The sequence below is a fragment of the Cryptomeria japonica genome, chromosome 6, assembly GCF_030272615.1.
Source record: "Cryptomeria japonica chromosome 6, Sugi_1.0, whole genome shotgun sequence".
NCBI lineage: Eukaryota > Viridiplantae > Streptophyta > Pinopsida > Cupressales > Cupressaceae > Cryptomeria > Cryptomeria japonica.
In genome coordinates this window covers 386,862,317-386,882,775 of record NC_081410.1, presented here as the reverse complement: position 1 = coordinate 386,882,775, position 20,459 = coordinate 386,862,317, and the positions used below count along the sequence as shown (strand labels likewise).

At 34.9% G+C, this 20,459-nt stretch overlaps 1 protein-coding gene across 2 annotated transcripts in view; it reads left to right on the top strand.

Moving 5' to 3' along the window:
- The first annotated feature begins 12,207 nt into the window (after window positions 1-12,207).
- Window positions 12,208-20,459, top strand: part of LOC131067366 (microtubule-associated protein TORTIFOLIA1) — a 35,603-nt gene continuing 27,351 nt past the window's right edge. Inside the window, exon 1 of one of the 2 annotated variants that reach the window (XM_058002333.2) lies at window positions 12,208-13,141. In XM_058002333.2, the coding sequence (XP_057858316.2) occupies window positions 12,440-13,141 (702 nt within the window). In that variant the 5' untranslated portion in view covers window positions 12,208-12,439. The remainder of the gene's footprint in view (window positions 13,142-20,459) is intronic. The other variant, XM_058002334.2, reaches the window with a different exon arrangement.

The window sequence follows — 20,459 nt, the reverse complement described above, 5'->3', positions numbered from 1 at the left end:
GGGGATTTCATCCTTAGGTGTATCATTTGATGAGGATGGTATGGAAGGTTCTTGTGAAGATCCAAAAGGTGTAGGAATAGAGGCCACCAGAGAGTCAATTTATTTATGAGGGAATGGTGAGCCATTGCTAGACATGGGTATATGATTTTAATCTTTCTCGGAAGAATCATTTAGGATTCTCTTTAAGAGTTGTATAAAAGAGCTACCTTTCTTTGGAGACACATTTGAATCCTTGCAAGGTTTTGACATGGTTGAGTTTTGATTTTGGATTTGTTTGAAGATGATTTGGTTTTGGTTTGGTTTTGTGTTTTTATTTTGAATTGTGTTTTGGTTGATTTGGTCTGACATGTTTAAAATTTGGCTTGGTGTGTGTTGTAACTTTTGTTTTTGAAAATTTGGTTGTAGTTGTTAATACTAAGTTCGTTGTCAATACTTGATAGTTGGTTGAACCAATTGTTGACATTGTATGGTTGGTTGAGTGTATTGTTGAAATTGCACCATTGATTGTGTTGGTTGGATATGTTGGACCATTGACTGTGTATGTTGGATCATTGGTTGTTATTGGATCGTTGGTTGTTATTGGATCATTGGTTGTTGATTCAAGATTTGATTGAATAGAGTTTGATCGAATGAAGCCTGGTTTGGGACTTGATTAAAAATTGTGTTTGTTTCTTGAAATTATTTCATCATCTATATTTGTGAGATGAGATCTAGTATGTTTGATCATCCAATGAGATATTTTACGTCAACGAGCTCAAGATTTGGATTGGACCTTGAAATTTTTGAAACATTTGCATCATTTGGGATCTAGACTTCTCAGTGTTTTTCACTTTTTGTTCAAAGATCGTTGTTTCTCGAGCTAGTTTCTCCTCTAGTTTTCGTATTTGGATACTTGTCTCATCATAAAAAGTTTGATCCAAGTTTTCAGACATGTATAAATTGGGTTGATATGATCGATTGTTCAATTGCAATGACATGGTCTCATAAGAAACTTGGGATCTCATTTCAACAAACATGTCACTATGCAATACAACTAATGGACTTTGCAAATGCATACTAAAAGGATGACAATGCAACTTTTTTTTTTGGTCTTTTGAGTTTTTGGAATGATAATGAAATGCAACTAAGTGCAACCTTAAAAGATGATCATGAAATATAGGACAAGAATGCAATCTATGTTTTGGGACTTTAGAATTTTTGAAATGACAATGACATGCAACTAAGTGCACCTTAATAGATGATCATGCAATCTAGGACAAGAATGCAATCTATGTTTTTGTTGTTTTTCAAGATTTGGACAAAATTTGAAATGCATCCCTAAAGACGCAACCATGTGAAATTGAAATTAAGCCAAGACCTTATTTGACAAAAGGACAAAGGACAAAATGACAATAGGATGACGTTGCACCTAATGCTTGGTTACTAAGCTAGGTTTGACAAATGATGCTGATAAAGAGACAAATTTTTGGACAAGGTCAAGACTTCCCAACAACAACTTACGGTTTAGTCTAAAGTTTTAATTTTTAGAGATTAACAAACCTAATTTTGAGACTAAATGCAAATTGAAAATGACAATGACAAGGACCTAGGGTATGGACCCAAGATATTATATGATCTAAAAATGCGATGCAACCTTATGTTATGATATGGACAAAAGTTATGATTATGATGCAATGATATGATCTAGGGTTATGATATGACCTAATGGTGTGATATGATGTGAACCAATGATATGAATGCAAATGTATGACAATGCCAACTTAAGACAAGACCTAAGGGTTTGGACTATGCAATGATAAACCTAATGCAACAAAGATATATGCAAGGCAACAAGCTGAGATATGCAAAATGCAACTTAAGGCAAGACCTAATTTTGGTATGATAATGATAATGCAATCAAGACTTAGACAAATGATTCTGAACCTAAGTGCAGGGGGTGATTATGACCATACAATGAACCTAATATGAAAGGAGATGAATGTATACCTTAAGACCAAAGTTTGAACTATTGAAAAGCGAACCCTAAGTGATATGAATTTTGAAACAAGGATATCCAATGTTTTGAAAAGCCATGTTTATGAAATATTTTTGAATGTTGGATGGATGCTTTGAATTTTTTTGGACCAAGTTTGACTTTGCTTGAAATTTGTTTGGACACTTGTTTGAACTTTTTGAAAACTTTGAGAACCAAGGTTGATTATGATTGCTTTTGAAAGTTGTTTTGTTTGTAAATGTTTACTTGTGACGTTGTTTATGTCCTTTGTTTATGATTCACTTTTAACAAGCACGAAGAATAGAATGTTTGTTTGACTTTTGCATAAAAGTAAAACATTCAAGCGCAATCCTAGGGATGGCCAGGACAATACTTGTTGAATCCCCTTGCCTAGAATACCTCATTCAGTTGGATAGTTAGAAGCTTGGTAGCACTAGCTCCCCTCCATGACACTCCCTTCTCGGGCATGCCAAGCATTGAATTTCTAAGGACCCGAATATCTCGAGAAATTAGTGGAGAAATAGTGGGAGAAATTATAGGAATTGGGAAGCATGAAATTAGGGATGACAAATTATGACAAAATTAGGAGAAAATTAAGGGAGAGAAATGAGGGAATAATTAATAACTTTTCATTTATTAATTAGCCCACAAAAGGGAAATTAGCCATTTAAATAAAATGTTTAGTTGTGACACAAGACATAGGGTAAATGAATAAATTCATTTATGCTAAGGAGAATGTTCGAAAGGATTAATAATTAAAGAATTATTAAACCCTAGAAAGGAGAATAGGAATGAAATAGGTCAAAACAATGTCATGACGCAATTAATCTGATAAATGAATGATGACGATCATGATCAAGAAGATAATTGACAAGGAACAAAAGCTTATTAAATTGATAATGACATAGACCAGTGACAAATTGATCAAAATTGACAAGATTGATTTGATAAAGGATGATTGATAAAGGATCGATGACAAATCGATCAAGATTGACAAGGATTGATGGAAATTGACAAAGATTGATAATGATAAATGATGATTGATAATTGATAGGGATTGATGATAAATTGATCAAGATTGATAGGAATTGATAATGATTGAAAATGATAAATGATATCTAATTAACATTAAAAGTTGATCATGATCATGAAATGACAATTGAGAATGACATTGAGAAGACCTAATTCAAATTCGAGAAAACAGGATCGAATAGGAAAAGAATGCAAAAGAATGACACAATGTTAACAAATGATAAAGATCAAATGTGTAACATGGAAGAAATGTTAGTAAGACGTGAAAACCTAAATGAAGGTAACACAAACATGTTAAAGTATGACACCACAAGCATTGACCACTTTTTAGTGCCTACATTATGCAAAGGGCATCTTTGAATTTTTGTCAGGAATTGCCTTGCATTCCCTTTGAGCAAAAATCGACCTCCATATCCAAGACACCATTGTCCATGGTGTAGCCACAACCATTGGAGCCATATATAGTAGTGGGGTTAACATGATAGGGAGAAATTGGAGCACTTGCAATGCTTCGCATTTTGGGAGTTGTTTCGAGCTAATTTATCTATCTATAAAACAAGAAAACACATTTTAGTAAGTTTTCAATAGGCAATACTATTGAATTCATTAAAATCTTAACTAGTTATTAATAAATTGGTTTTCCAAGTCAGTTGCACGATTTTATTTATTTATTTATTTTTTAAATAAATTTTGTAAAGTTAACATGTCAAATTTTTAACTTTATAATTTATAAAAATATTTTTTCTTCGACATGATTAGCTAAAATAATTTGAGTGTTATAGGAGCAAATTTCCAAGAATGATAGATTTTTTTAATTTATTTTTATTTCTTTATATTCAAAAAATAAATGGCTCCTCTATACAAAATTATCCAAACAACATTGAGATCTATGCTAGGAGTAATTGGTTACCCTTAGGATCATACAATGGGAAGAATGCATGGATGGACTAGGTGAGGATAGTTTATAAGATGTGGTTGAGAATGTAGCCTTTTTTGCCAAGCAAGGACTCATCAAAATATTTAGAGGTTTTTGACCGAGCTTGGTGGAGTTACACCAATGGATCTCAAACACATACTGCCCCATTCTAGAGGGTGATCTTCAAATTTACCCTTGTGCATAAAGGTTTTTTCATTGTAGTCTTTGCCAACATTTGAGATTGACACACTATTTTATGTGACTACCATTGTAGTTGTGAATAACATTTGCTTATGCTTAAACCCTGACACCATTCTTTCAAACCAGCTACTAAATCTTTCTTTACGACTCCAATTTGGGTAAGACTTTCAAATCTTCCTTTAAACTTTTGGTTTGAATCCATGTATTGAAGTTAGTACCAACTCAATGGGAAAAAAAATGGGGGTTGACAAGGGTTCTTCAAATTATTTACATACTACTTTTGCTCACATATTGGTGGAGATAAAAATTAACCAAGATATCTTTGTAGATATCTCTCTCAACACTAAAGATGGGTGTTAGAATCATATTTTAGACTATGAGGGTATCCCCTTCCAATGTCATAGATGATTTAATACTTGTCATATTGTTTCCCAATGTGTTAAAAGGAGAAATGATAGCAAAACTACTTGGTAGAAAGATGTCTCCCTCATCATTATTCAGTGGGAAAGGAAAACTTGAGTTTGGAAGAAAATACCATCACTAGGGGCCCTAAGAAATCCAAACGGGAGGTAAATAAAAAGATTTAATCAAGTAAACATAGCTCACACAAAGGACTTTAGTTGAATCTCCTCCTATGGGGAAAGATGACGTGGAGGTTGTAATGGATCCAATAGAGGTGACAACTGAGGAAAAAGAGAGTTTATAATTTTTTCTCTTGGAAGTGAGGAAAAATCAATAGAGAAACTAGATGAGGTTCAAAGGGATGGGTTCTTAGAAGGTAATTGGACAATTGTTCAAAGGAAAATGAATAAAACGAGGTAATGTTCAATATTCACCTTCTCTCCCGTGTCAAATGTGGAACAAAACCTTGGATGTGCAACTTATTGTCATGCCTCCCATAATCTGTATATCGTTTGGGAGAGTTCATGGATTGGATGTAAGGGGTTCAATTTTGTCGGGATTAAGGTGTCTTGACCTTTGCAAGTCCTAACAATGATTTTTTTTTTGATCGGTAAATTGTTATTTTATTTATTATTAAAAAAGTAGACTATTACATCTGCATCATTACACCCATTGCTCTATAGAGAGAAACCAGAGTCCAAAAAAACTAGACATTGCACCACACCTCCATGACCGTCAAAAATGTCGTACTACCATTCCCGACGACAGACGAAAAAACTAACTGAAACCCCCTTTCTAAAAATAACCCTACTATCCTTTGTCCATTGTAATTACAAAAACCGAACTAAATGTTCATACATCCCAGTGATACGCTTTCCACTCAAAAACTAGGAAATCCACAACCACTAGCCAAAAAATAGACCTGGTTGCCTATCAATTTAAACTTTTTACGCATTAACAAGGAAATTTCCCTATTCATAGGGAATAACAAAAAACTGCCATATCAAAATCATATCCTTTTACCTAAAAAGAAGAAACTTTGCATTCTTGACTATAGAGAGTCAAGGTAGGAGCACACCCACCACCTCCCACATCCTCTAGTCGTTAATGCCTACGTGCTCATCCGTGTCAGCGCCTACCTCAACTGATGAGTCTAAACAATGGCTCTACTTTTATAAATTTCTGATATAATACTCCTACTTAGGTCTTATGATTAGATGGCATTTGGATTATAATGTTTTCCTAAGATGATACCTTTCAAGTATTTTTTAAACTGGTTTAACCTATACCTAAGGGTGTCATATAGTGGTTTTAATGATCTATCTATGCAAATATCTAAAGTTAATTATAAATATGGTTTATGTTATATCATGTTAGCATTGGTATATACACATGTTGTTGTGCATGTTAACATCTCGATGTAGGGTCAACAAAGGTGAGGAAAAGATAGATGGCGATTCAAAAGATCATCAAGTGAGTAACCGCAATGCAGACCCAGTCAAGGAAATGCAGTTATGATTAGGATCATTGGATCGGTTTTTCAACAGATTGATTTATGAAAACATTTATAACTGCTCTTAGTGGATCTTAGATCTAGGAGGTGGTCATGCTATATTTTCTTAGCTGCAAGACAGATGTTGTTCTGTTGTCCTGTGCTGACTTCTTCTTCTTCTTTTGTTAAATAAATTTTGTTCACCTATTCCGTAGGGATGTGGGCAGTTAGTTAGAAGTTTGTTATAAAGCTTTCCTATAAATAAAAGGGATCTCTCTCCTCTTGAGGATAGCAGAGAAAAAAGATAGTATTTTGTAATACACAGTTTTCTGGTGTTATGTATGTATTTTCTAGAAAAGATGAAATAAAGATATCAACATAATTTTGGATGATTAGATAGGTGTAATCTAAAGTTCTGGGAATGCTCACTCAAGGGGGGCCACTTGCTGAGTAATCCTTTGTATGTTTTAAGCTAGTTTTCATACTTCTGTAATAATTGTTTATGCAATTGTCTGTTCTTACAACCATAGGAAATAGTTCTTGTGTCTGTTCCTGTAGCCACGACAACAGAGTAGTTCTTGTTGCTCTCCAAAACTTTATCTTTTAACAATAATTATTTAAAGCAATTTCCAGTTGTAAGGTTATATAAAATGGTTGCAATATGAACTTGGTGCACATACAGTGCTGGCCCATTTCAAGTTTACGTCCCTGGTTGATAACTAAATGAGCCTTTGCCACAGGAAAAGTTAGCTATTCAAGGATATCTAATCTTTGAATTGTGTTTTATCACCTAGTTTCCATTCCAGTTGTGAGGACCAACATTGACCACGACCAGCATTTGTGTCCTTGCCGCTAGCATTTTCCACTGGAACCAAAACACCACCACCCGCGGCTAGCCTTTGTTGCAGAAGATTCTTTAGGGAGTCCCACACAAGCACCGCCTCCGCCCTCCGTTCAGCTCGATTGAAACCCGTTGGCTAGCGCATAAAGGAAACCAACTCATGAAGGTCCGCCATCCTTTGATCGGTAAAGCACTCACTAACATCAAACCCAACACCTGGAATTGCCCATTCAAGAATTGAATTGAGACCCAACAACCACTCATCATCCAATATAGCCCGCACAACCCATTCCACATTTTCCGTGGAGTCTCCCAATTCTAAACCCAACACCACCACCATAGTTACCACATCCATGTTCGAGCGATACTTGTGTTTTGCCTCCAGAAACACCTCCCCAAACAACGATTCCATGATTTGGATGAATTCATCATCCTTCACCTTGAACAAACGTTTCATGCGAAGTGACAAAACAAGGCCGAAAAAAGCAGCCTGTGACTTGTCAGTATAAAGAGGGAAGTTAGCCTCCATTCTTGCCAACTACCTCAAATTGATGTCAAAAGAAGAAAGGGAATTAATGCCATCACATCCCCCAGCCGCCAATTTATCAAACGTCCCACATGTGTCGTCTCATCACACAAACACATTCCCTGCCAATTCATAAATGCTTCATAATGAAACAGAGTGCCAATTCAGAACTCCTCGAAAAAATGGTACGCAAATCCTTCACACAAACTTCTCTGATTTTGTTGAAGCCAACTGCCCATTTTGATAGAGTGTCAACCATGTCATTTGCTGACCTACGAACATGACCCACTTTGAAACCTTGGAAATCAACCAACTCATCCCTAATAACGTATTAATTTTCTCAATTTCCATTCCTGACAATCACTCACAATGATAGCATTTACAATTATTAACGAATCCCCTTCAATGTGAATTTTGGAAAAGCCCAAGGATTTAGTGAATTGAATTGTCATTAAAGCTGCCATTCCTTTCGCAGAATTATTAGTTCCATTATCAATTCTCTGAGCTCCAAAAGTTGAAATATCGCTTTTCCAATCCCGAGCCACAAATCCAATCCCTGATGGCCCCAGATTGCCTTTGGAGGCACCGTCAAAATTTATTTTAACCCATCCTTCTTTCGGTTTACACCATTCAACCTTTGCCCTACAATCAAGAATCAGATCCACCCGTCCAAGCCCATTCATGGGCGAGTCCTAACAATGATTTTATTTATTTAATATTTGATTTAATTTTATGAGCCTACTAGACAATTTTGTTTGTATATGCTATTTTGTCATCTTGTGGGAGTTAGCATGTTGACTTGTTATCCTACTAGGAAGGTGCCATGGAGTTTTTGTCATCACATGAGAAAGTAGGCACCCCACTTAGAGGATCTTGTGATTATTGATAGGTAGGTGATGTGCCACGTAACGATAAATTTATGATAGATATTATGACACATTGATCTCTGACAACTTATGACAACTTTATGATAGATTCTATGATAGAATGGACAAGTGCTAGGATACACCTTTGCATGGAGAAGGTGGGAAAGCAAGTTGGGTAATGACAAGCTATAAGAGAATCCGCTATTGATAGTTAATTATGAAAAAATCTCTTATAGTTGTAAGTGCAGCCAATCATGATTATTTTTATGACAATTATAAGATGTGTAAGAGCATTTATCATACCTAAATATAGAAAATTTTGGTTACCTTGAATGAGGAGTCAAAGGATGATGTACACGTGTCATTTGCATGCTTACAAATGGTTGGAAAATGTGCCAAGTGCTTTTTGGATGACCCCTTCTTCTATCTTCATCTAGAAGCTTCCTCCTTTTTTTGTATTTCTCCATAAGGTTGCTTGGAGAGCATTATGCATGTTATGTTTTGCAAGTGAAGTGTTACATTGTCATAATTAATCCAGATTGTGGGTTGTTGGTTGAATATTTCCACTGAAAAAGCCTAGTGCTAATATTATGTTGTAGTTGCAAAGTTTATTGAAAATACAAAGTACTGTGCTTTTGGAGTGTAGGGTTTTTCTTCTGAAAGGGTTTTCCTCACATATCATGTGTTCATTGTGGTATAATATTTGAATGTTTATAATTTCTATTTGAAGGTGTTTCTTATTCTATAATAGTTAAGATTGAGGTTTGTTATCTATTGAGGATTGTCCAAATCTCCTATGAAGGTGGAGGACATGGCCAGTGTACCATATGCAAGTGTTGTTAGTAGTCTTATGTATGATATTGTCTATGCTAGACCAAACATTGCCCAAGTAATGAGAGTCTTGCGTTGATATATGGCTAATCCATGATGGGTGTATTAGGATGCAATTAAGAGAGTGTTTAAATATTTGAAGGGTACTTTGAGTATTCCTTATTTTTTCATGGTTATCCTACTAGACCTTGGCATTCTATGAGTATTCATGGATATATGGGTTTAGATTTGGTAGGTGACATTAACAAAAAAAGATCCATCAATGGTTATATTTTTATTATGTTTATTGGTTCTATTAGTTGGATGAGTAAGCAACAAGTTGCAATCACTTTGTCCATAATACAAGCAAAGTATATGACAAATAATTGTGCTTGTAAGGAATCCATTTGTCTTAGATAGTTGTGTTTAAATATTTGGTTTGATTTAGGATTGATTACTATTTATTGAAATAATTAGAGTGCCATTTTCTTAGCAAATAATATGACTTTCCATGTCAAAACAAAGCACATAGATATTCTCTTTCATTTTGTTTGAGATATGGTAGAGGACGGGAATGCAAAATTAGAGAAGATTGACACATTGACGTATGTTGTAGGTGCATTATCAAAACTTGTGAGCATAACGAAGTTTATATGGTATTCCAGTTCCATGGGCCTCTTGTCTCACTATGGCTGATTGATAGGTTCTTGAAAGGTCTTAGACGAGTGGGAGAACATTTGGATTAAGTTGTCTCAACCTTTGCAAGTCTCAACGTTGGTAATTGGATTTTTTTATTTAATATTCGATTTAATTTTATGAGCCAACTGGACAGTTTTTTTCACACATACTATTTCATCATCTTGTAGGAGTTGGCATGTTGACTTGTCATTCTATTGGAAAGGTGACATGGTGCTTTTGTCCTCACATGAGGAAGTAGGTGTCTCACTTAGAGGATCTTGGATTATTGATATGTAGGTGACATGTGTCATGTAATGAAAAATTCATGACAAAATGTATGACATATATTATGATACACCTACCCATGACAACTTATGCCAATTTTATGGTAGATCATATGACATAATGGAAAAGTGTTAGAAGACACCTTTGCATGGAGAAAGGTGAACGACCAAGTTGGATTAGGACAAGTCATAAGAGAATCCATTATTGATAGATAGTAATGATAGATTCTCTTACAACTACAAGTGTTGTCAGTCACAATTATTTTTAGGACAACTATAAGACGTGTAAAAGCATCTGACACGCCTAAATATAACAAATTTTGGGTACCCAACTTTGGAGGTTTGAATGAGAAGTCAAAGAATGATGTACATGTGTCATATGCATGCTTACATGTGCTTGGAAAATGTGCCAAGTATTTTTTGGATGACCCCCTCTCCTATCTTCATTTAGAAGCTTCCTTATTTGTTGTATTTCTTTATATAAGGTTGCCTTCGAGAGCATTATACATGTTATGTTTTGTAGGGGAAGTGCTATGCTGCCAAAATTAATCTAGATTGTTGGTTGTTGGTTGAATACTTCTATTGAAAAAGTCTAGTGCTAATATATGTATTGTAAGTGCAAAGTTTACTAGAAATACAAAGTACCATGCTTTTGAAGTGTGAAATTTTTCTCTCGAAAGGGTATTTCCCTCATATATCATGTGTTCATTGTGGTAAACTATTTGCATGTTTATTATCTCTGTTTGAATGTGTTTCTTATTCTGTAATAGTTAAGTTTTCTAATTTTTTTTTCAACTATCTCCTCCACTAGATTGGTGTTAGGAAGCGTTTTTTCGCACCTTTGCTTCCTTTCAAATTTGCAGGCTTGAGGTCCCCCTTTTGTGGCCTTACATGGTGCAGTCTAGGCTAAGATTTTCTGTATTTTAATGTGTAGTCCCCTTAAGTTGCATTTATTGAAAGTTTTTATTTATTTATTTATTTTTATTATAATCTTAAAAGCATTATAATTAAGAAATAAACTATAATAAGGAATAAGGTAAGAATTATGGCTAAAACTATTAAAAAATTAAAATAAATTTTAAAAATATATTATTAATAATAATTATTAAAATATGATTAATAGATATAATGCTATCATAGGTTCCAAATCCTATTCTCAATATTAATTCATAGATTTTTGTTGCAATGCCACTCTACAATTCTTTACTAACTAATCATTAGTTCATCAATATTTAACAAATATTCATTCTAATGTAGAGATTTAGTTGTACTTTTGCCTTCTACGAATCAAACTTGAAGCCAACATCACTCAAAAAATTATAATCTTCTAATAATTAATGTCGAGAGGTATTCTACAATGGCAACACGAGGTGGAGTGTGATGGTGTGAGTGTGTTAATGTTAACTTTTACCTTGTAACTTAAATTTTACAACTATTCGCATGTCAAAATATTAATATTAATTATAAAATTAATATTTTTAAAATAAAAAAAAATACCCTCATCAAAATTATAAGTTTTAGATACATATATAAATATAAAATTGAAAAAAAAGATATTTTCTTCTATCTCCTTGGGCCTCGAGTAGATTCGAACCCAAGACCTCCTATGTAGCTACATTGTGGGTCATCCCCATATATTTTATAAATTTTTATTTTTATTAATTTTTTTAATAATAATAAAAAAACTAAAATTAAAATATAAAATATTAGATGTTAATTATGAAATAAAAAAAAATTGTATTAGAGAAAAAATAAACAATATAATTTAAATGTTTGTGTATGTAGTAAATATAATTTAAAGTGAGATAAAATAATTTTAAGATAAATAAAATAATTTCAATTGATATCTCTTGAGATAAATGTATTTAAGATATCTATACTAATTTATTTAAATCAATAATTTATAATACTGAATATGTTAACAACTACTCTTATTTTTTTAACTTAATATAATAGCTAAAACAATAACTGTCAATCTAATTTTATATTTAAGATGAACATATAATTTATTCACATTATAAATAAAATTATTTTTAATAAATATATTTAAAAATTACTCACCTTAATTTTTTTCCCTTAAAATAGGTATCTTTAAGATATGTAAAGGTTATCTAATTTCTTTTTGAATTACTAAAAGGAATTTAATGACTTAAGGCTAACTCCATGAAGCCCCACAAAATGACATTCGATCTTCTGTTGGTGGCATGGCAATCAATAGGTAATGACGAGTCTTTTTTCTCCATTCTCTATTCCAGAACTGCGCGGGGAAAACAAATTTCACTGATTTCATCTCTGGGATTGAGTGGCAAAACAAATGCAACTTATTTCAGGTGGGCATTTTAACACATTTATGAATGCAACCAAGTAAGAAAAGAAGAAGTCGAAAAGAATCCAGAAAATGGCGACAACGCCACAGCAGCAGCAGCCGCCACCACCAGCGAAGCAACCGAAGGGTCGAGGCCCCTCAGTTAGCAGCAGCAGATCTGGAGGTCTAATGACCCACTTCGCCATGACAGAGTTGAAGCAGAGAATCCTCACTTCTCTCAACAAGCTTGCGGATCGAGATACCCAACAAATAGCAATGGAGGACTTGGAAAAAACCATTGAGGGCCTCAGTCCAGAAGGCATCATTGTGTGCCTCAACTGCCTCTATGACACAGATTTCCAGCACAAGGGCATTGTCCGCAAGGAATGTGTTAAGCTGCTGGGTACCATGGCAACTACGCACACTGATTTAATCTCTCCCCATCTGACGAAAATAGTGATCCACATTGTGAAGAGGCTCAAGGACCCTGATTCCAGTGTTCGGGATGCCTGCCATGCCACAATGGGCGTCCTGGCAGCCCACTATCTTCATGCAAACGGAGCGGGCTCTTCCCTCGTTTCCGTGTTTGTGAAGCCCCTGTTTGAGGCTATGGGGGAGCAAACGAAAAGTGTGCAGAGTGGATCTGCAATGTGCCTTGCGAAACTCATTGAAAATGCCAAGGACCCACCTCTTCATGCCTTCCAACGACTGTGTCCTAAAATCTGCAAGCTTTTGAGTAATCCCAACTTCTTGGCCAAGGCGCAGTTGCTCTCTGTCTTTGGAAGTCTTTCACAGGTTCATTTGCTTTTTCTTTACTCTTCTTATCAGGTCTTTTACACAGCCATTTTTTTCTCATACCAATTTACCTTAGAAATATGATAAGACCAATTATCTCCCTATACATAATTCGTATTCGTTATCAATTAACCTTATAGTTGTGTAGCAATAAACTTCTGAGGCTTTGACCAATTCTAAACTTCTTGGTAGTTACCCTCTCTTTTTTCGCCTTAGAAGTGTTTGTGCCTTTCATGGCATCTCTTGGCACTATATTTGTAACTTCTTCTTCAATTCCTCCTTTCATTTGTTATCATCCTGATCATGGATCATGAAGAGTGATCCGATACATTGATGTAAATAATTATAACATAGTTTTCTATTTGTCTGCAATTCCTCTTATCATTTTTTATCATCTTAATGATGAATCAGGAGTACGATCCAAAACATTGATATATACAGAACGAATGCAGTTTTTCCAGAAGCTTTTCTTACTATTCTAATGAACATTGAAAGCGTCATATACACAATATCATACAAGATTTAATTAACATCCACAATTTACTTGGTAGTAGTTTCTAACGGTTAATTGCTGTACCTGTCGACTGACGCTGCCTTCCTGTAGGATTTTATATAGAACACTCACAATTACTGCAATGCGTTGCGATTGAGTTCTTTATAACTGTCTCTTACGCATTGTCTTTGAATTTCACATAGTTTTCCAAGGATCCCATTCTTGTACACCACACATTCACAATGAATATATAGCTTCCAAAAGGGAGTTTTTTATCCTAAATTGGCATTTCGCTTGTCCCTCATCTAAAATTTACCATTTCCTTTATACACATGTATACCGATACATGCACTATGAATATATATCATATATGGTTGTTTGTGTACATAAACATATGTATGTCTAGCGTGTGTGTTTTGTAGTTTGTACAATGCGTAACCATACCAAAAATATGCATTCATATTTGTCTATGTAATAAGCAATTCTACACCCCTGTAAACCATAAATGTATTTGTGTATAAACATATCCCCAACACATACACTATATACAGTATACGTGAATGTATTCAAGGCATACACACACCACTGCACTCTCCCACATACTTAATTGATGTCCAAAATACATCCCTCAATATAATACCCAAAAAGGCACACATGTAACACAATAGTTATGTGTGTATTCAATCGTTTGCTTCTGCACACTGAACTGTATGAGTAAACAAACTATAAGTGTGTGCACGTGTCTGTATCTCTCTATGTTGCTCTAGAAAGAAACTTGGTTCCACCAAAAAACTGTCTCTGAAGAACTTGATCGTAGCTTGTCTCTGGCCAGAACTAAATGGCCAGAGGAATTAGCTACAAAAGGAAAGGGCTTTTAGAAAATCCAAAACTATTTCTGTCCATTATGCAGTAACCATTTTAACATCATTCCTTACTCTGCCTTCTGATCTGTGACCCTGATATTGCCACCGAGATGCATTTCAGTTTAGTGAGTCTCTTGCTTGGGTGTTTCACAGATTTGCTGATGTGTATTATTAATTTCCGAGTGAAGGACGTCATCTGGGGAAATGAATGTATGTGGCAACTGTGAATCTTGTTGTCCTATATGAACACTGTTTGTTTATTAAATTTCAACTTTGAATTGTAACATTATGTATCTTTATACTTGAGAAAATTGAATGACACAAATTATTTTTGTTCAATAATAGTATAGCTCTTACATATCGATAATTCTCAACACTGACACCCAGGAATCCATGCTTTCTAGTTTGAACTTTGAATCAGTTTTCATTTCATTTTGAATATTTTTAACATAGGTTGTATTATTTTATCCATATATACATGGAAAAATTGTGATCCGGGACCTGGAGATTAGGGGAACAACACACTAAAACAGATTTTAAAGTGTCATGTGGAGAAACAATTTGGAAGAGATGGGGTGGAACAAGAATAACAATTAGGGTGCAGAGACAAAGAGAAATCAAAGACAATAGAGCAGCATGCTAGAATTGTGATGCAAGATTGTATCATGCAAAGTTTTGTACAATGATTTGAGTGTTGGGTGAGACTTTTCCATTTGATGTTTATTTGAGGAACATCTATGTGACAATGGTATGCGAGAGGGAGAGAGAGAAGTAACAAAGATTACAAGAAATGGGTAGCCCTTTATCCATACTAATTATTTATTTTGTCATTTTCAGCTCGTGACAGATATGTTGATTAGGGTTGATGCTGTTTGAGTTGTGTGGCATAGAAAATGGAGAATTGTGATATCGTAGTATAACCATGTGTTCTTGGGATGGTCGTGAGGTCTTGAATCTGGAGACGACAATGACATCTAGCTTGAAGCACTACCATTGTATCGTGAGATAATTATGGTCCCAGATCCTCCTAGATAAGCTGCTCCACCCTGAGAAGTAATGATCTCCATTATGGCAAATTGAGAGAAGATGTAAAAAGTGCTTTGCAATTTATATTGTGATTTACCATTTCCCTTGGGAAGGAACTTATTGTTGAGTAAAGAAGAATTTCTGTATTCCTTATGTGTTTGAAACTAACACTGGCATTGATGACTTGATCCAATTATATTGGCATGTATAGTGTGTTTGACAAAGGTGGAAAATAATGGCACAAGACTTTTGCATTGAAAATTAGATGAAGATTGAAATAAGTTGGAAGATTTACCTCAAGTGTTATTTGCAGTCTTCTTTGCAATGGTGTATGGGTCATATTGAAGAGGACAAATCTTATGATAATGTCTCATTAACCTTTTCTTATGCTAAGTTACTGTTTTGGGTTCAGGTATGGTGGTTTGTATACGGATACAGAAAATTTGTTTTGGGGTTGGGTTTGTCCTCATAAAAATACCACATGTGTATGGATATATGTGCAGCTTAAAGTAGGAATTGAGTTAAAAATACCACATATCATCATACAATAAACAAAACCATCATAAAAATTAAAAATACCACTGATCTGGAAAGGATTAGGACTGTTGATTTTATACTTCCAGATTAATGTAAAACTTAGAAATCAGAATTTAGTTTCTAATTAAATTGTTTGTTGTAAAATTTAGAGATTTCTAGATCAAAGCATAGCATAGAAATGAACAAATAAGAACAAAACACAATTACCCTGGGAAAACACAATTACATGGGAGACAGTAGCGAAATTGATATAGGCTGAAATGGAATCAATCCTATAGATTTTGTAACGTCCTTGTCAGGACAGCTAGCTCAAATCCACCCATTTTTGATAATCAACTCAAATCCTAGCTCTTTTTAATTACCAAGATCTTGATATGGGCAAGGTGAAAGCATGCAAAGTTTATAATGAGGACAAGAAATACAACAAGCAACTTATTGGCGGCTAGCCAACTAAATTACAAGCAACTTGTTATAGGGTGGTAAACTAGTGTTCACTTCAGTCGTGAGGGGTCATCAAGTGTATGACTGAAAGCTTTGTGCACTAATACGTGCAATCAAGAAATCGAAACGCTATCTACTAGGTAGGGAGACAATTGTTCACATGGACCATAAGCCATTATAGTATTTGTAGGTTCAAAGCAAGTTTTAGCTGTAATTTTAAACCTTAGGTATGTTAATCAGATTCATATAATTGATTATGCCCTAGGTTGTAATCAGATTTGCAGTATTTTATTAGGTCAACATAAATTAAATATGCCCTAGATTGTAATCAGATTTGCAGTATTTAATAAGCCAACATAAATCAGAAATAAAACAGTAGACAAACAAGCATACCCTGGGAAAACCTCCAAGGAGGAAAAACCCAGCATGAAAGACCCACAGGTCAGATTATATATTCTCCTCTTAAATGCACAATTACAATACTTAGCTTTTCTGTCAGATCTGATCTATTTGTGTAGCAGATGTGGTCTTTCTATGTCCTTCAAGTTGTACAACACCACCTATGTCATCTTGCACAAATTCGCATAAGTCTGGATGAATTCGCCTTCTTCCTTATTAATTCGCACTTGATGAGCAGAGCTGTTTTCTCATTTTCATATAGAAGAATGAATGAATGTGTATTGCCTTGTAAATTGTCACTTATTTATACACATCTTTTACTCCTTGAATGCAAGTCGGCCTCCTTGGGTTTTTGGCGCCAATAATTTAGATGGCGTGTATTTAGCATAGCGTGGTATTGGGTTGTGCATATGATAGGGTCACGTTACCCTAGGATAGGACCCGGTCCTAAAGGGGGTTCGGATGTTGCCTTAAGGCAATCCAAACCCATATAACCCTAGTTACAATCAACATTAGCAGGCATGCTATTACAAGTGGATGCATTTTCTGCAACAGTTCCACTTGGTGGTCAAGTATAAGAACTTAAGTAGGGAAGTACAAATGTAGTGAAATAAATGTTGTCCAGGCTACCAATAATAAAACCCAAATCAAGTCTAGCTACAATCCCACAGCTGGAGCCATTTAATAGAGAGGCCTATGAAGAAGAATATGCGAATGACTCAGGTTTTGGGAAAAAAGTACAAACAGCTCCAAGGACAAGGGATTGCAAAAGAAGGTGAAGATTCTACCTCGAATGGGTTACTTTATAAGTTGGACAAATAATGTGCTTCAAGGGCACATTGTCTTCTACATATGACTGAGGCACATACCTCAAAACAAACAAGCCATTTTGGTGTTGGTAAAATTGTGATTCACTTACAAAGTTATGCATTTGGCCTCAAATGCACATGGAAGTAGCAATAAATGATGTTGCACTTGCAAATCCAAGATGTAGATACAAGGAATGTACACACGTCTATTGGTGCCTACTAGAGTATGGGAAAGTGTTTCCATGGATTTTGTGAGTGGTTTACTAGCTAACATGCATGGGGATAACTACTAATTTGTGGTGGTAAACAGATTTAGTAAGATGTGTATACTATCACCATTTAGGAAAACCATAATCAAGAAGGAGATAGTGGAATTGTTGTTTAACAAACTTTGGGTGCACTATAAGCTACCAAGATCTACATTATTAGATAGAGATGCTCAATTTGTGATTACATTTTGGTCTACTTTGTGGGAGGAGATGGATACAAAACTATAAAAGATTACAAACAAATAACAATCAAGTTATAGCAGCGATTCATTGCATTAATATAAAGTAGATTTGTATACAAGAAAGTGGCCAACTTTATAAGCATCAAGGGAAACGCTTTACAAGCAGCAATTAAAGTGTAAAACATTCTGCATTAGAAAACAAAAACACTTGTTATTGATATACAACAAAAACAGCCGACTACAAGCAATCAATCTCAATAAGTTTATTTGAAGGAAACTATTATGTTTTATAGCAGCAGTTATAAGGCAAAGCAATCACAAGGAGTTTATGATAAACAGCGATGGAACAAACAAAGATTGAAATACATTAATAGCAGTGATTTGGAAGTAGCGACTTTGGTTATTAATCATTGTTAAGAGCAGCGACTCTTGTAAAGACAGCGCTTATTTAAGACTCTATTGACATCGATTTGTGGTTAATAAGTTAAATAATTAATATTTGCAAACATTAAAAAGGCAGCAATGTATATAATGGGTGCAATTTGTTTATTTAGACTTAAGTTAACGAAAAGTGATGTCCCTAAGATAATCACTTCTCTTGGAAGAGACATGTCATAAGGAATACATCCTTTTATAAAAGGACATAAGGAAAGATATAAGATCAAGATAGTTGGAGGAAGTAATGGGCAGGAAGAAGGAGAACCATTCAGCATTCGATTTAATCAGAATTGCAGACTCAGAGTATATATATTAACCAGCAGCTTATATACTTACCTAATAGTGTGGTAGGCATAGTTCCAAGACTCGGACTCGGCATAAAACCAGTTTTTAGTGAGTCTTGCCTAGAGCGAGTTCCTGGAGAGTCTTGAGTCCGTGAGACTCGGCTAGGCTCACTCCTGGTGAGTCTTGGAACTATGGTGGTAGGCATGAGATACTTAATAATATGCAGGAATAATGAGGAATTAACATATATAGATGCATAATTAATGATGATGAAGACTCCTTTAAAAGCTTCTGCCAATCTGCCATCACATTATGGAGGGAAGATATGTGCATACAAGGAGTGCAAGTAGTATAATGGTCCATTCGAGTTGGGTAACCTTGGGTGGGGCTGGGAGGCCAAATGGTGAGTGTCATTTTGTTCTCTTGGGCTTGATGGATAGGTTCAACGCGCCTTGTATGATCTTCCATGGTGCTTCATAATGTGGATAGGTTATTGGGAGAAGCCTTAAGGGAAATCCACATGCACATTATGTAAACTACAATGATGAATAAGATAATGTTCCCATCCCTATTAGGAAAGATTGATGTTATATCTAACATGATCGAGGGGTCCTAGTCAGGATCTAATTAGTAAAGTGATACCCCTAACCATCTTAAATTTTTAATTTGAATGGAATTTGCTACATTAGGGCAAAAACTAAGGGATTTACAAAAGGGTACATTTCAAACTATTTTTGATCTAGGAGGCAATTGAGGAGATTGCATTTGGGCTAGATATCTCACTTTACATGAATATCCATTTTGTGGTGAAATGTAATTATCTCTAGCTATACAAACCTTCTATGTTGGACGAGGAGAAGAAGAATTGGTGCTACTTTTGGTGGAAGATCTCGTATATAATAAGGGGTAGTACTACATGGGGATGTGGTGTTGTAGTAGAAGCAAATTGAGACTAGCAAAGGAGTTCATTGGTCTTGGCAAGTTCGATTCAAAGGATAGACCATGGATCAAGCTACTCCAAGGAGAGGATGTGGGCATTCTTTCGTCATATGCTATTTCTAGAAGTAAGCTTTTGATGAACCAAAAGGCTCTCTATGAAGGGAGTATGATTTGAAAAAGATCGGGTTAGTTTGGGATTTGAGACAAGTTAGCTATCCAAAAAGTTGTCTCTAGGAAACACTTGTTTTGACAATCAAAACTGCTAGTTATATTAGAGAGTGATTTCATAATCAACAAGTGATGAAAATGTTTTAGCTAGAGTGATTATGTAATTATTAGGACAATAGTGAAATCAACAGAGGCCAAAATGAAATTGACACTATAAATGATGAGGAGCTGTTTTGCTATGCTAAGTTAGAAAACTAATAAGGTAAAGAAAAGATCAGACTCTTGAGATTTAAGATTTTTGGGCTACTTTAGTCCATATGAGTAAAGCTTGAAGAGATAGAAAAGAGAAAAGGGAGAACACAATAAATGGCTACTAGATGAATTTAAGACACATGGAGCTATAGAAGTTGTGGACGTTCAACAAATAGTTGAACCTATAGGCATAATAAGAAGAATAAAGAGGTATAAA